Source organism: Mustela nivalis, assembly GCF_964662115.1.
Source record: "Mustela nivalis genome assembly, chromosome: 8".
Classification (NCBI taxonomy): Eukaryota; Metazoa; Chordata; class Mammalia; order Carnivora; family Mustelidae; genus Mustela; species Mustela nivalis.
Genome location: NC_139027.1, coordinates 62,561,535 through 62,579,375, shown reverse-complemented (window position 1 = coordinate 62,579,375; position 17,841 = coordinate 62,561,535). Strand labels below are relative to the sequence as shown.

General features: G+C 40.4%; 1 protein-coding gene across 1 annotated transcript in view; it reads left to right on the top strand.

Annotated features, from left to right (window-relative positions):
• LOC309871387 (uncharacterized protein) overlaps nt 1–17,841 on the top strand; it is a 574,873-nt gene that overhangs the window by 428,977 nt on the left and 128,055 nt on the right. The window contains exon 6 of the mRNA XM_082744364.1: nt 17,070–17,170. Coding sequence (XP_082600490.1) covers nt 17,070–17,170 — 101 coding nt within the window. The remainder of the gene's footprint in view (nt 1–17,069; nt 17,171–17,841) is intronic.

Below are 17,841 nucleotides of genomic sequence, written 5' to 3'. Positions count from 1 at the left end.
CACCTTTTTAAAATGTTAGCTCTAAAGAATTGTCTGTCTAGCACACTTATGCTGATCTATAGTAAAGACTTAACCGAGTACATAACTGAACTATTAATTCAGGTGCCTAAGGTGACATTTTTTATCCAGCTTAGCGTAGTCTATTCCATATAGAATAGAGTACAGCTCCTGGTAGGAAAAAAATGATCCAGCAGAAGGTAGATAACTTTATTAGAATGATTAGAAACATCAACGGCTTTTTTTTTTTCTTTTTTCAAATCTTATTTTAATACAGATTTCTGGGAATCAGGCCCATAGATTCCAAATGTCGCTAGTGTACACTACTGGCAGATTTCTTTTCTTTTGCACCTTACCTACCTAGATAGGATTATTTGTCATCTAAGGGCAGAAATAAGGGCCTGGTGTTCAAGATCACGAACAAGCAAAGCAAAACCCCACGAAAAAGTTCTACTTCTACATTGATGTGTATAGGCAACCGCTAAGCAGTGAGTTAGTGGGTGTGCCTTGAATATTTAGGAAGGGCCTTGTGGTTACTTCTAAGACTGAGTTTGCGAATCCCCACTCTGGTTTAAGAATCAGAGATGGATAGGTACAAATCCAAGGCTGTAATCATTAAGAAAACATTTATAATAACCGCCTTCCTTGTCTTCATTTCTTTCTCCTTTATTCACTATGGAATAGGAACTCCTTTCTCTGAGTTCAACCAGGGAGAAGACCAAAGTAGTACAGTACTTTTGGTTTCCATGGTGCTACTTATAAAGATTATGCAAAGTGCTTAATGAATAAGTAACTCTTCTCAACACTTTGCAGATGAGACACTTAAGAGATTTGGACAAAAATAACAATATGAATAAAAAGTTAGCTGTGGTGCTCCAAATGCCTGATTTTCTGCATATTCCCAGTCTACTCAGTTGTACCAAAAGAGTGACTTATCTTCTGTTGGTATTATTCTTTGACATCTTTCTGATAATCAGTACGGGCCAAGTAGGTCCCTCTGGCATGGCCAGCTTTCTTACCATCTTGGATAATAATGTCTAGTGGAATTGATGATACTCATTCCCATCTAGGAAACGAGTACTGGTGATAAGGAGAAATGGCTTAACATACTGCAGATATTCCAACAACTGAGGTAGAGAGCTGAGGAAGAAGACCTATCATCTCAGAACTATCCAAACAGATTTTTTATTGGTAAGGGTTTTCATCCTTTTAACTCATTTGTTGAGTGTTCGCATACATTTCTCTCTGTCCCTGTTAGAAATAAATTGTAGGTAAAAGACTCACTTTCCCAAGTAACATATATTATTCAAGGGGGATAAATGCATTGATTATTCCATAAAAATGAACCTTGTAGATTTACAAGTGCCTGGCTAGCTAAATATAGAAATGTGATAAATCCAAATTCACAACAATGGATTTAACCACATTATCATCCAAATCATCCATTTAACCATATTTTAACCTATCTGAAAGTAGCTGGGAGAAGGTTTGGAAGATACAATTTTCAGGTGTTTTTAGAAATTTTTGAATCACAGTTCCTACTTGTCTAATTTTTAAACCTTGACCAAAAATGCCATGTTCATTTTATCCTTGAATCAAAGAGAACTTGGCAGATTTCCTAATGACAAACTCTATTCAGTGACTCGAAGCATTGATTCATCACCCAAAATATTAACTATTTTGATTTTTTTATGTTACTGAGCTGCTTTAAATGTTAAGGCCAATCAATGTTCTCTAGGGCCATTTTAGATTTGTCTCCCTCAAAGCAGCAGAAGACCAGGCATGGAATGAGGGAGAGAGAGCCCCACCATACCTCTTGTGTGTGCGCACATGTGTGTGCGTGCATGCGTGCACCCCGTGTGTGTGTGTGTGTGTGTGTGTGTGTGTGTGAGAGAGAGACACTGATGTAATGCTCGATTTTGTAGGATGGACTTCTACTTTCTCCAGCATCTGCCTTTTATAAGCTTATCTGAGACCCTGACACAATTTTTGGAAGCTCATTAGACTTAAGAGTGATTGCAAATGAAAGAGGATGCACGGTTACTCACTGACATTCATGCCTGCTTTTTAAATATCGTGCTGTATTGTTGCAGATCTTGATTTCACACTCAGATGCTTAACCCCACATTAATATGTGTCTCCTTCCCCAAGATGAACGCAATTGCCTTCCATGCCTGGTATTATCATTCCCTGCCAACAATACAGATTGCAGGAAATTGGGGCGGGGGGGCGGCAAACAACAATATCTCCAAACTTTAACCGTGATTTTTCAATTTACTCTTTAATGCGATACCTGTTTTTGCATGCCTACTATGTACAACCCTGTATCAACCAAGCACCATGTAGATTCTTCTTGTGAGTTGGGTTCTCAAATGAAATGGCAGAGATTTTCATCTCCCTAGGGTCATGCCAAAAGTCTATTTCTTTTTATCTTTCCTATTAAATTATGTTTACCTGAATATATCAGGTTCATTTCACCTAGGCAGGATGTCCCATTAAGCATGACAAGTAGAAGGTTGCAAGATTAATGCCCTTCTTGAGCTTGAATTAGTGTGTCAGCATCTTTCCAGACCTGGGACCAGAGTATATGGGAAGTATTCCATAATGGACCTTAGCCTCTAACTGAACTGCTCTAATATTATTTCTATAACAAGACTACTTTTAAAGAGCCTCATTATTGGCTTCATTAGATATGTTACTTGCATCAGTGGCTGTAGTTATGCGTATAATATAGGAGAGGTTAACATAGCCTATTTTTTATGTATTATATGGCATACAGCTTGAAGTAGCCAAAAGGTTTATGGCGATGTAATTGGTAGTTAGTGTGAAATTTGTAAGACAAATAGACAATATCTAGGGTAACCCCTCTAATCCTCTTCTTCCAGTTTTTTACAGCCACCAAAGGGCCTCATTAAAACAGCAGTCAGCACCTTAGTGAAAAGATACAGTGCTTAGAGTGCCCAAATGTGACAGAAAATCTGCATTTTGTAAATCTGACACCTTTGATAGATTATACAGTGTGAAGCCATTTCTTCTAAGCGTTATGATAATGCTTAAGGTTCTCTTCTGAATCCAACTTTGCTACATTCACTGGCTATAACAATGTGAAAAAGAGCCGATTGAATAAAATGAAGCTTAGAAGGTAGAGAGGAACCTTTTTCTATGGCACAAAGCTCTTTGCACGCAGAGGGGCTGGAAAGCAGCCGTTGGCATTTCCAAGGACCACTTAAGCTTGGGGGTAACGTTCCTTTAATATGAAGATACTGTTTATGACTCCGCCAGCATCTGTGTCTGTGGAGGTGAAACAACCTGTGGGCTTCTAGGGTGGAGGAATAGTAGCTTTATATGCTACTGGGGAAGGATTATTGGCTTTTCATCTATTTTTACAGATTAATGTTTTACAACTGTACCCAGGCTAAGGGAATTAATGAAAACCTCACTGTTCATTTCACAGAAGAGACTTTTGAAATCTGAGACTTCAGGTGCGGAGGTTCGATGCAAATGATGTAAAATGAAGCAGCTCCAGTTTAGTTCTAGGTGGCTGCCACAGCAGAGCAGGCCCCAGGAAAGTGGCACCGCGAGTTTTGGCAGCGTTACTGCAGGTATCCTAGGCCAAGATTGCTTCCCTCCAAACTCTCCCTGTACCTTGCCCCACGCCAGCGTTTGGCCTGGCCCCTTCCGATCAATCAAAGTCTAGTCCCGGAATCCCCATTTGGGAAGATTCGCAAGGACAACTGACAACAAAGATGGAGCCTAAACTGGAAAAAATCTGTAGAAGAAATCATTTAAAAAATGGTACTATGTGTAGATTTATATTTTCACTGTAGCGATAGGGGAAGAAGGTATAGAACAAAAGTTAAATGTGATTATTCTCTGTTTTGGTCCAAGATTAGAGAATGTTTACTAATTATGTTAGGAACAAAATGGAAGGATGACCTCTCATGAGTCTTTTGTTTCTGTGTATGATTGAACATTGTCCCTGTGTATGTATTTCCAGCAATTCCAGGAAAGGGAGAAAAGCCCATTCTTTACTCTCCCAAGCTTCCTGTCTCTCTGGCCAAATGGTACTTAAAATGAATTTATGTTTATAGACCCTTCTAAAAAGATAGACCATGTTGACCTATATGCTTTATACATTTTATGACAAGTATAAACTGCTTAATAAAGTAGCAGCATATATTTATTAAAAGCTAAAAGTAGAGAGGATGATTAAAAAAGCATCTTGGGTTATTTATGTTTTTACTCCATAGCATGACAATAGAGTGTTATAGGTAAGCAGCTATCATTCAAATGAAGGAAACATATCTGACCATTGTTCATGTTTTAGAATTGAAAGTCTTTGAGGACAGATTGATAATCAGATTTAAACATGCCAAGGTAATCACCTCGCTTTCCCCTTAAATACACCTGGCCATACATGCCTACTGAAATTCCCTTTTCAGTATTTTATATGTACTCATTTGGAATCTATTTATTAAAACAGTTTTTTTTTCCCCCACTGTGATAAAAGAAACCAGTTTTCATTTAAATGATTCCATTTAGGTATTTGCAATTATTAATAATACAGCATACAAAAGGAAATATTTCAATGACAGGAACCTTGAAACGAATCCTTGAGAATTTGGAATGGATATTGCTTTCTCTTACAATAGTCTAGGGCCAGTCTCTACTTTTGTTGAATGTGGTAGTGGTGTTTTGTTTTGTTTTGTTTTTTTTCTTTTTTGAGGGTCAGAGCTATTAAATTTTAGTGGGTTGCTACAGGGAGTGGCAGGCCTCTTGGCTGAGAAATCTACTTGAAATTACTCTTTGGGAGGAGAAAAAAGGAGAAAATTGCCTCATCAGACCCATCTTTCAACCAACAAATCCTGTGACTCTCACTGTTCTTAATTGTTAACCCCTACCATCTGTGTCATGCGATGTGGCAGGAACTCTCCCTTCAAATAAAGATCCATGTTACCTCATCAGGATGTACTTGTTAAAAGTGATAATGGTTCACAATCCGTACTTAGCCATATGAAATACAATATCCTCTCTTAAAATGGGGAGGTTCGGGGGCTAAATTAATACCTTGGTACATAAGTCATTACATTATCTGAAAACCTTTGATTCGAGTGGAAAATATCTGTGAGATGCTTTGTTATCCAAAGAGTTCGGAATGCAGTATTTATTTAATTTGGGTAGAGAAGTTATTGTGTGATGTCTACTGCTAACTGTTGAGTGTCATTTAGCTTTTTAAAAAAACCTGCCTCTGCGTATGTAGTACTGACACTTGAAAATGTATTTAAGGAAATTATATACTTTCTCATCAAATACATTTTTAAAAAATCTAATATATGTGGCATTAGGTGAGTGGGAATAGACTTAAAAACAAAAAACAAAACAAAACAAAAAAAAACCCCACAACCTTTTACAGTGAATTCTCTTACTGCAGTGGCTTTCCTGCCCTGCAAAATGAACTTAAAGGGACATTGTAAATAGGATGTGTGGGTTTAAAATTCAGTGGATTATTCACATCTGTTAGGTGAGAATTAAAGAGAGCTGAATAATGTATTCTTATGTTTTAGAGCTATCACTGCCAAAGGCTACTGACTAGTAAGTATCAACATCTGTGTTACTTCTTCTTTAGATTTCCTGATTCAATGTGTCTAAACATTTCATTTACTACTGGAATTTTTTTTAAAGTTGTTTTAAGCCTCTGTTTGAGGCACTATTCCACTGAAAGATATTATTAGCAAATATTAGTTAAGGGATTATATGTACAATTAGCCCTAAATAACATTAACTGAATGTTGTGATTCGTATTATTGAAAGAACGTCAGATGCCTGAAACGGTAAATAATGGAATAAAAATAAATAAAGGTACCTGTATTTTGACAGTGATATTCCACCTCTGGTTTTCCCATGCGCAAGCGTAAACACGCGTGCACACACACACTCTCTCTCTCTCTCTCACGCACAATCATTCAAATGCCTTTTCTTTCTCTGACAAAAATATTCATTAAAAACATTTCACTGTGCTGCCTTTTAATATAGCACGGGCATTCAACCTGCGCAGGAAGCTTCCTGGAACCGCACAAATACTGTGTAATTATCTGGTGGCTCCCTGCTGGCTGCTGCATATTCCAAGCACAAAGTGAGCAGCGCATTTCTAGAGCCTGACTCCTGTCTTCATTGTCCCTGCTTGGAATATGAAGCCTCACTTCATTATAGTAGACCTGATCAAACTTGATAGATTTAGCCATTATTCTTGACTGTGTCAACTTTCCACAGTCCCCCCCCCCCCTTGGGCTCTTTTGTTTTGCCACCCAGGGAATGCAGAATATTCTGAGTCTAGGTTTCTCTCTTTCTCGACTCTTCTTCTCTTTCTTCCCTCCCTCCCTCCCTCTGGGCTCTCTCAATCCCCCTCCTTCTCCCTCCACCCCATTTCTTTCACCATCTCGCCCCCTCTCCCTCTCCCTTCTCCCACCCAAACAAACCAAGGATTCAACAAATAATGTTCCTTCCACATCATGTGATTCAAGGAAAATAAGGCTTGCAATTTTTCTCTCAATTGTCCTCTTTGGTTTTGATTTTTCAGTTACTATAAAAGAATTCTGCAGCAATGTTGACACACAAGGCAGAATGCTTTGAAAATCCTTTTCTGTTTCCTGTTAGTAGCACAGTAACTTTTGCTCTATGATGTTGTTGTGGTGATGGTTGGGTTTTTTTTTTTTTTTTTTTCCCTTTTGGTCTGTTTTATGACAACTTTCAAGAAGCACTTCAGAGTTCATATTTTCAAGGATCATCCACATCAGTGTATCTTCTCAAATTTTATAAACGTTGCAGTGCATTTTCTTTACAAAAGGCATTAGATCATTCTCTAGGCAAATACAGATGTTGATACAACTGGTTTAGCATAACAGATTGCTTTGTAGTTTTCGAGAGTTGCTATGCAACAATAGGGAATTATATGCTACTTCTCACAAAATTTTAAAGTATCAAGAAAATAATGCAAGCTATATTACCATAATTAGGATCACACTGATCCTTCACACTGTCATGGAACAGGTTAATCAATATGTAAGGTATTTGTTACTGACCTTAAAACACTTACAAGGTCAGTTTATCATTACCCTAGCTAATGAACATTTTGTGGTAAGATTTTATTCTCGGGGTTTTAATTTTTTTTCTATAGTGTACATATCCCTTCGGTGGACCCCAAGCACCGTTTAAAAGCAGAAAATAATGGTTAATGTTAAGGTCTGCTTATTAAGTGCGAATTATTAATCCAGTAAAAACTTAAGGAGCTTGGAAAGTCCTCTGCTCTCCAGAGTCTCTTCATACCCCAAAGGACTCCCCACCCTCTCTCTTTTATGTTTATTTTTTTAAAGCAAAAGCCAGGCTCCCAATATGATGGCTTTCAACAAGTTTGCTCACAGGAGCCTTATTGTAGCATCTGGGGGTTTTTCTGACACAGAAAGAAGGTAAGGTGCTAGTGTGGCTTGAATTTAATATTATCCTTCTTAAATTAAAAATAAAATAATTATTTTTTTAGAGTGGCATTTTCAGTCACACCAAAAGCTTCGCGGCATCTTAAAATGTAAATTGCCGTGAAGCAACACAAAGGAGAAAGGGAAGATTTTGAAGGCAATCGCACTGATCACTTAATTCAGTGGCTGCATATCCACTTGGCATAAGGTAATTAGAGTGCCACATTGCTGTAAAGACAGAAAGCTTAGGGTCCCATTCTGCCTCACCCAGACGATAATACATGATTAGAAGTCAGTGACAGATCACAACTGCTGAATGACCCACCAAGGTCTTATCAAGGGCAAATCGCATAATTAGCATGCACTTCGCTGGCAGAGGAGCGCGGTGCTATTGTTCCCGCACAATCAAATTAGCCCCGCCAATGAGGTCAGTGTTCTGTGACCTTAGAGACATTTCATGTGTTATTCCCCCCTCCTTGTCACACACAGGCACACACACACACACGTGCAACGTGCACACATAAATACACACTTAAACCAAACCTAAGTTCTGTGGACACTAAAAACGTGTTTTATACAGACATTTCTGAAGTACACTCCATTGACTCTTTAGTTCACCATGTATGGAATGAGGAATGAGGAAACCAGCTAATGTAGTCTGACCCTGGGGGACACATATGTAATGGAGCTACTTTGACATAAATTCAAGAATCTGGTGAGGCCTGGATCTCACATTATTTGCTCTTAATACCTCTGGAGCATCCCACGTGTACTAATGAAGGCTTAATTCAAGCTTCAGGTCTCTTCATCCTTCTAGTGATCAGAATGACCCAGCTGATGTGTCCCCTCGGCCTCCACCCCATCCCCGTTTTCCTTAAGCATTGTCCATTTCTAGAACGCGAAATTTCTCTCAGAAAGGACAATGTTTGGGGAATGACTGTAGCCTCTCATAGCTCCAGACTATTCTTAGAGCCAAGGCATCGCCCCACTGTGCCACCAACTGTCCACCGAGTGCGGCTCTCACAGGGTCTGGTGCTGTCCTTGCTGGGTGACATGTCTGTCTGCAATGCTGGCATCTTCTTTTCATTTTCAGCAACTTGGGGATCTGGGCAGAGCCCTTCGGTGAAATAACTCGAATGACCAGCTGGGAGGCTGTTTTCATTTTCTAGCCTGAAAGTCATGTTCCCATTTGTTCTACACACTTGATCACGTGTTCGGTGCACATGAGAGGTTGGTTGACACTCAGCCGGAGCGGCACCGTATGTTACCTCTGGCTCGTGTTTTCCGTCTTTAAGCTGTTCTCTCTCAGAACCGGGAACCGTCACTCACGCTTCTGGACCCCGGTCCACCGACATTACCTGCTACTGAACTCTCCACTGATCCTTTTAAAGAAACTGTCTACACCGTATCATATTACAGCTGAGTTTGGAGTCCTTTAATGAGGATAATGAAGATACTTCATTCTATTTAGAGCTGAATAGTTTCAAGTTTTTATTCTCCAAATCTTGCCCAAACATGACTCACAATTTACTACTATTAAGATAAAACTCACATGAGCTGAGATTTCATGACATTTTCAGAAACATCTATTCCAAATTTTAGTGCTAATGAGAAGTCTAGGGAATATTGATTTGTGTAAGAGGGAGGGGCTCTGGCTTGAGGCTATTGTTGGGGGCTGGGGGCTGCATGAGGTGTGGAAAGCTTTGGCGGTATGGTGCAATCAAGAAGCAATGGACTGAATATGAGATGACTTGGGTCTAGTCCTGGCTTTGAACTTGGCTAAGGCTCTCTTCATTCTTGGCCTTGATGTCTTTATCTGCAAAATGACTAGATTTGGCAAGAGGCTGTCTGTGGTCCCTCCTAGCAATAGCATTTTGTATTTCTAAAACCTGTGTGAAAGCTTTGCCCCAGTCCATTTGGTTACAGGTACTAATCAACTGCAGACCTTAATGTTTGTGCGTTATACCTCTGAACACTGTAGCTGATAGTAATGTTGCAGACAGGGGACCGAGACCTTGGAATTCTAACACATGCAAGCAATAGAGGGGTACAATTGTATCTATTGTTTACAAGACTTCCTCCCTCTCCCACTTTCCATGCATACACCTTCTATAATTAAACACTAAGGAAGGGGAGAAGCCAATGAAAGCACAACTGATTTATGTTTAAATAATATGTTCCCAAAGTGTCACCGAGCAGGCAAGTTCATCTTTGAGCCAATTAAATAATTCTAGCTCCAACTTGGCCTCTTCTGTAATTTTTCTGTTTGGTGATGCTTGCATTTTAATGGCGATGCATTTTTACAATTGTACCATGGTGCTCTTGTGCTTCCAAACATGTTTTCTTGGGTAAATAAAGGATTTTGATTGACTTCTGTTTTCTAAAGCTGAACTACATGGACGTTTTAAGAGAAGGAGATTTAGATTAGGGTTTAGTAGTACAAGAACTTATTTCTAAGTGTATTTCACTTATTATTAAATGTCTTGACCATTTGTGCTAAATGCATGGATGAAACTTTTTTCTTGCACGGCACAAGGATAATTTCTAAAGGTGTTGATTGTGCAAACACAGGGACATTTCCCCTCAATGAGAATTAATACTGTCTGTCTGTAGAATGCTGGCAGTATTCAGCGCGCCACAAAACTTCCTGAAAACATTATATTTATAATGATTGTGATAAGCTGTTCCATCCTCCTGGTATTTAGCCTTCATGGTAACTTCTTTTTGATGAAAAAATACAGAGAATTATGCACAAAGGAGCAGTTTTTATATTTGTAATGGAAATATTAAAAAGGGACCCATTTTTACAAATTGTCTATCTAATAGAGATTTTACAGCATCTGTAAAATATAGAGACTGCATCTTGCAGCACTGTGTCTGCTGTAAGGGTGTGTGCCAATTTGCATAAAGTGTATATTTTCATATGTGTGCTCCGTGTCCATTATATACATCACATATAAATATAAATCATGGTACCCAGAGTCTCAGGGGGTCCCCCCCACCTTAGTCATCCAGTGCACACCATGAAAGTCCCCTAACAAACAGGATTAAAATTCACTCCTTTCAACCATCCCAGGCATTTATTCCTTCCTTTTCATTGAGCTACATTTGTCTGATTTAACAAGATAAGATTTGAGTGCTGATGCAGCCCGTTGTTAATGTAGCAGCCGCATCCACCATACCATCGACACTCGGCATCAGAGGAATGCATAAATCAGGTATTCAAAAAAAATTAGATATGCAGCACACCAGTTTTATAGTCCCAGCCTCAGAAATTGAAATGGCCCAGATTAATGTATTATATCTTACACACTGTCCGAGTGAATCAACTTTAATATATTGAACAGATTCGCAGAACAAGACTTTGTTATCTAAGGAGCACTCGGAAGAAGGAATTGACCTGAGGATTTGATTTGGTTCAGGTAGTTCATGTTGTACAGCAGCATTTGAATAGTTTCACATAAAAATAAAATTTGTATTAGAAATATTTCACATCATTTCTGGGCTCATCTGCACGGCAGCTTTGCAGAGGGCCAATATTATAGAAACAATGTCCGGCCAAGATATGATTTTAACCTTTGCTTCTGACATGGCAAAACAATATAATTGTAATTTTAATGCAAGCTGCTGTTTCTCAGCAAGGCAGCTTGTACAGGCTGACTTTAACTAGTTTGGATTTTGACTGGAAATGAAATGCCCATTGAATTGCTCATACAATAGAAGCACCACAATTTGTAGCATTCCATTCCCAGAGGCTCAGTCGGGGCTGAAGCTGTTCTCTGAAGAAGCTGCTTTTTATACTGTTGGATGCCATTCCAGGGAAGGACCAGCTTGGAAGCAGCGCAAGGTTGTGAGGACAGTAGCTCTTTTCCTTGCCAGGCTGGGAGAGCCATGATGAGGAGATAGTTTCGGGATTTGAAACCAGAGATGATATGTTTCCCCCAACCCCCACCCCACTGCCCCATCTGCCTGGGGGGGGTGGGGCGGAGGGAAGACAAGCAAAACCTGAAGTCTGGGGAGAAATAGTCTGTCTTTGGCAAAGTGTTTCATTCTTTCGTGACGTTCTCTTTTCTGTTTCACATTCTAGAGAGCCCTGTTTGTGCAACCTCGGGACCTATAAGGTTGTGCTCTCTTTACAGTGTTGGAACTTCTCTGACCTTATACTTCTCAACTGTGTCAGCTATGTGATCCAGGGGAGATTGTAAACACCCCTCCTACTCAGAGGTGGGGTATACCTGTTTAATGCATTTGGTAGAACTAATGCTCTCAGTAGCGATGATGATTTTATCATTGAACCCTGAAAATCTCCATATCCCTAAAGAGTTTGGAATAAGAGAAATCAGCCAAGAAGAGTTATTAAATGTAAAGACAGCAAATAGATGTACAGCAGGTCAAACACTCGTTCCTGTTATATGCAGGTGCAAGGTAAACAAGAGGTCAAAAAAGAGAGCATACTTCTTTCCAGGAAGACACTCCTGCCTTTTTTGGCATTTATTTTATTTATTTAGGCCATTATGTTGTCTATTTACCCAATTAATCTTGCTTCTTAAGCAGGCCTTTGGTTTATTCTGGTTTTGCCGAGATTGAAGGTCTACATGATCTGCCTAGAGCAACGACTAGAAGTCTTCCTTTGGTATACATAGTCACCTTCACGGATAGATGGCTAATACCTGTTTTCCTGGAATTGGTGAAGCCATATGTGAACATGTCTGAAGTCAGAAATCCAGCTAGGTTCTCCCAACTTTTACTAATTCTCTTTTCATCTGCCTAATTCTTACTGACTCTTCGGATGTCTACATGGGTATTTGGAACCCAAACCTCAGACCTCTGTTATTTCCTCCCTTACCAACTGGATCTGGGTTGCTACCCCGCTACTGCTTGTGTCCTGCATTCCCCTTTATCACACGTTTAGCTGCTATCTGGCGACTGCTGATGTCAATGTCTTTCTCCCAAGAGGACACAAAGCTCTGTAAGATTGTCTTTTTCATTGCTATATGTCTCATTCTTAGCACGGTGCCTGGCATGTAATAAATTTTCATTAACTATCAGCAGAATGTACTTTTTCATTCATTCAGTGTTTTTGAGTGCCTACTATGTGTCAGCACTGCTCTAAGCTCCAGGAACACAGCAGCGAACATAGCAAAGCTGCTGATCTCACAGCGCTTTGAATTCTAAGGTGGGAGATAGACATTCGCAAACCAAAAAATATGAAATGGGCCCTATGAAATTTGGCCATATGAGATCTATAGAAATGGCAATTTCATGTGGTCCAGCCTAATGCCTAGTATGCCACGGTGGAGATAATGAGCACATCAGTGCAGTAATGGTGTTTGACAACATCATCTGAGCCATGTTTCAGTCTGAAAGGCTCCTGCTTCAGCTTATTATACTTTAACATAAAAATTCTCCAAAAACCATCAGGCAAAATCAGGCCCCATTAGCCACATGGAATGTGATAGTTGCTCCAACGGTTACTGAAACCACAATCCCCGTGTCCTCTTACGTATGTGTTACTCCACGGTGTTTATGTGGCCATCCCAGGCCTTGCTTCTCTGCTCAGGGGTCCGCGCATATTCTCAGAGCCCTGCAGGCTGGCATTTACCAAGGTCCACTGTGGCCTGCTCTCTGGGTCTGTGGCCAACAGGATTCTCATTGTGCCACAGCAGCTCATTTTCCTAAAAAGCCCCAGCCCCTCACTCTGGTTCTAATAAACTGCCAGTGCTACACTGGGAAGAGTAATTTGGGGGCGGTGAGCCAGGGGAAATGAGACCAGGCACTCTGCTCTCTGTCGTCCTCTCCTGAGCTGACGAGTATCATCGTCCGTAATTGTACCACAAGCGGCAAAGGTGACTCCTTCCCCGCTGACCCTCACCCTCTCAAAGGCGGTTTGGGGGCCCCTCACCTGTGTGTGCGGAGTGGCCATCAGATAGTTCCTGAGTCCAGGACACTGAGGGGCCATGCTTCTCTCCAGCAGGCACATTTGGCGCATTATTTCTCACAGCATGTTCTTGTTGTAATATCCAGCTTTGACAGCGCACATTCTCTGAGTGTGTATGGGAAAGTGTCAAAAAAAAGTGCTAACATTTCTACTAGTTGGGATCATTAATTTTCTCAAGGAATTACTAAATAAAATGACGTCTTAAAAAAGCCCTCCTACGCTGTCATTTCTAAAGTTTTATTTTTAAATGTTGTGTGCCCTTAACTGCTTTATTCCCCTTGCATTTAGCTTGTTTTTCCAGATGAAAGTTCATAGCTTTTTTTATATGATAGATATGATAAATATTTTGGTGTATTTTTAAAAATTATATAGCAAACAGTGCTGTTTGCTACCTTTTGCTGGAATTAGAAAGGACTCTAGAAAAGAATAGGAAATCCAAATCAAAGTAAAAAGAAGCTGTTAAACGGGGGAATATGGTGGATTTTATCCCTCTAAGACCCTAGGGTTTTGATCGCTCCCTAACTCAAGCTTGACTGAAGGCCAGGGGCATATGTCTTATTTGGACCATCTCTTCAGCAGCTAGTTCTGTGTGCACTGACAAGGCTGGAATGGCATTTGTGGAAAAATCATTCCAGCTACCATGTTCATTTAGCACAAGCCTCGTGTCAGATCTAACTGGACCGTGCATTACTGCATTATAGAGATTGTCTTCCCATTTTACATGGAGGCCAACTGAAGCCCAGAGAGCCGAAGTTTACGCAGCCAGCAAGTGACAGAGCTAGGACCCAGATCTAGGTCTCCACCTCTGAAACCCCATGCCCTCTCCACTCTGTTACTTAACTTTTGAAGTGGCCGTTTCTCAAAATATGTTAGAGGGATCCAAATGTTCAGCAAAAGGAATGCATTTGTGATCAGGAAATGGTTGAGATACTCATTCATATTAAAATGAGGTCTGTTATGTATCTGCCCCAGGCTTGTTTTGGAAATCATAGGGATCTTTTTTTTTTCTTTCTTTCTTTCTCTTTCTTCTCTTATTCTTCTCTCTCTCTCTCTCTCTTTCTCTCTCTGCATTCTTTCCTAAAAACTTGAACCTTTTTGAGGGTTCTTATCCTTGATCCCATGTCTCCTGACATCAAGTCACCCTACCCAGTAAATTGTACACTTCCTCCTGCCCTCATCCTAACAGACAACTTGGAGATCTACAAATGTCTCCCAGCATTCCTATCTCACTCTTGTCATTGAGATAAAAACAAAGTGGCTCCAACCCCCATGATCCCAAGGTTTCTGGAGACCTGAAAGGGAGCAGGAAATGCTGTGCTTTCCCGGGCACCTCTAACTCTGAATTCTTGCTTTCTCTGAACTCCCTCTGCAACACTCAACTGCACTTACGAGCACTGTTTTCGTTCCCTCAAGCACCACAAAAAATGAGTTACTGCACATAATATGCATTTATTGATGGTTTCCAATAGTAAAGAGGGATTACAGCATGGAACAGAAAACAACTTTAAATTGACTGTGTGATTTCTCTGTTCTTATAGGGCCTTAAACATCCTATTGCAAGACATGTCCACCTGGCCTTCCCTAGGACTCAGCCTTGGGCCATGAAGTGGGGTTTGTTCTTCCTACTGTAATCCTTTCACTGCCTCTCTTCTCCCCTTCAGATTTTCAACCTCCCCCCTTGCTTGTTCCCCTACCCCCTGAGGAGTGTTGAAAATTCCCGTAAAGCTGTTCTGCTGAGTGACTGAGCACCCCTTCTTCCAGGTCTCTCCCTTGCGTGGATACCTGCTTTCCCATAAAAAAAGGTCCACTAAATGGCTATGTTAAACAAAGAACCATCTACCAATGGGATGATTTTAAGCTTTCCCAGAGAGGAGAAAGTCATCTTATTTTTGTAAAGTGTTCCAGTCATCTTATTTTTGTAAATAACATTTTGCTCCTCCTACTGATGTGTTATGCCCACTGGTCTGAACTGGGTTTGACCATGTGCCAGAGTTCAGCTAGTTGCATGCCCTCCCCTTTCTCTGCTTCCCTCACACACTTGGTTGGTAGTTTCTACACTTGAGAAACCAGACTTAAAAAGATACATGCACCCCTATGTTTATCATTATTTACAATAACCAAGATATGGTAGCAACCCAAGTGTCCATTGAGAGATGAATGGATAAAGATGTGATACACACACATACACACACACGGATATTTTGCAGCCATAAAATAGGATGTGATCTTGCCATTTGAGACAACATGGGTGGACCTAGAGGGTGTTATCCTCAGTGAAATAAATCAGATTGAGAATGACAAATGCCTCACGATTTCACTGGTATGTACAATCTAAAAAATGAAACAAATGAATAAACAAAAAACAATAAGCAGACTCCGACCTACAAATACAGAGAACAAACTGATGGTTGCCAGAGTGGGGGATGGGCAAATGGGAGAAGGGGAGTGGGAGCTAGAGCTTCCGGTATGGAATGAGTAAGTCATGGGGATAAAAGGCGCAGCGTAGGGAATACAGTCAGTGGTTTTATAACAGCATTATATGGTGACAGATGGCGGCCACACTTGTGCTGAGCACAGCATGACATATAGATTGGTTGAATCACTATCTTATGTACCTGAAACCAATGTAACATTGTGTATCGTCTATACTCAAATAAAAAAAGAAAGAAACCAGGTCTGGGGATCCTTGAAATGATGACTCCCTCTCAGGACAAAGCTAGTTTTTGAATCAAAGTGCTAGGCCTCTGTCTTGATGTTCTCAGCTACCGTGTGATAACAAATGCCACAAACACACAGGTCTAAGTTATCTCTTTCCATTCACACCTAAATCTGCCATGTTTCCGGGAGGAATTTTTCCCCATCCACTTGTAAATATGCCATCCACAGGGCCTTCACTAATCTGAAAGACAACTATAAGATGAAGCCTATCTATCTATTAATCATGTCAATGACTACCACATAGTAAGCATTTTCTACCTGCCTAGTGCCATGTCTAATAAAGCTTATATCATTTAAGCTTTTACAGGTGAAAAAACTGAAGAGTTCCATGAGTTGCCCAGGGTTATAGAAATAGGAGGCAGGATTAGAACTTGAGCCTTTTTGTCTCTAAAGTACAAGTTCTTAACCATTCTGCATACCTCTCTACACAGGTCTTCACATATACTCTGAGCCAGTGGGCTCCCTGGCTTTAGGTCATTAAGGGAAAGTCTAGAGTACATTAAAGCCAATTAAAGGGAAAGAAAGGTGCCACATATTCTAGCATTCTCCTTGACCGGAGCTAAATTTATCTTTGGCTTAATTATTTGCTCCTGGGACAGCCTCTTATATTTACTTGATAGTTTCATCGGAACATCTGATAACAATCTATTGCTTATTCATTTCCCTTTTGTATCTCTGGCCATTTCTTACAGCATGTCTTAGAGCCTGGAGATCACCAGATGAGTCTATTTTTTCTAACGTATATCAAACCAACGTTTGGGTCATATCTAAAACAACCAGTGGTGGGAGTTTAGAGTAGATTTTATGGTGCTTCTCAAGGAGGATGTTGACGATGATAGGTACTCTCTCTGTTGCTTATCTTACACACTCAGAATGTTTGAGGTGTACTTACCTGAACAGCATGGTTCTCTTATGTGCCTTCTTTAAAAATGGTGTTCTGCTGGCAGGAAGCCTTCTGAGGCCCTGGTGCATGGTGCTGGAGAACCACATTTGAGGGTGAGCAGCTGCTTGCAGGCTCCCATAGGACTTCCTGCTCCTGGGTTTGCAGGTACTGTGAGATGACACCAAGGACACTCAAAGTCCTTTTTTCCCTTAATATCTCTAAAAAAGAAGGTACAAGAATTTAAAAGGGACTGAGAAACTCTTGGCGGCATTCTCGGAATCAATCTAAATGCCAACAATCCAGGGGAAAAAAAAAAGTTTAAGTGGAAAACTCAATCCTCCGAATGCTATAACATTCAACATCTAGATATTTTCAATGTCAGTAGTGAATGAACACGGCCATAGTACTTGCTTGGCCAGTGGCTCACATGGCACGGTGTGACCTACACATTCTGGAGATTTTTTTTTTTTTTCCCCCTTTGAGATGATATACAGATTACCTTAAGCCAGGAATGTGGTGATGAAAGCGACCTTGAAAATTATCGAGTCCCAGTACTTCTTTACTGGGTCAGTGCCTGGGAGGCTATGACTTGGGCAGTCTTAGTCACACTGCTAATTCCAGAGGCAGCAGTGAAACAAAGTTCTCCTGCTTCCAGCTGAGTCTTCCTGTGGTGATGTCATGCTGCATTTCCTCTTTTGAGGGGAAACGAGGGTGGGTGACTGGAATATTCTACCTCTGATACTTCTTACACTGTTCTCTTTCCAAATAGATACACCGCTAAGCCTGCATAGGTAGGCTTTACGGTACAGGCTGTTAAATCATCATAATCATCAAAT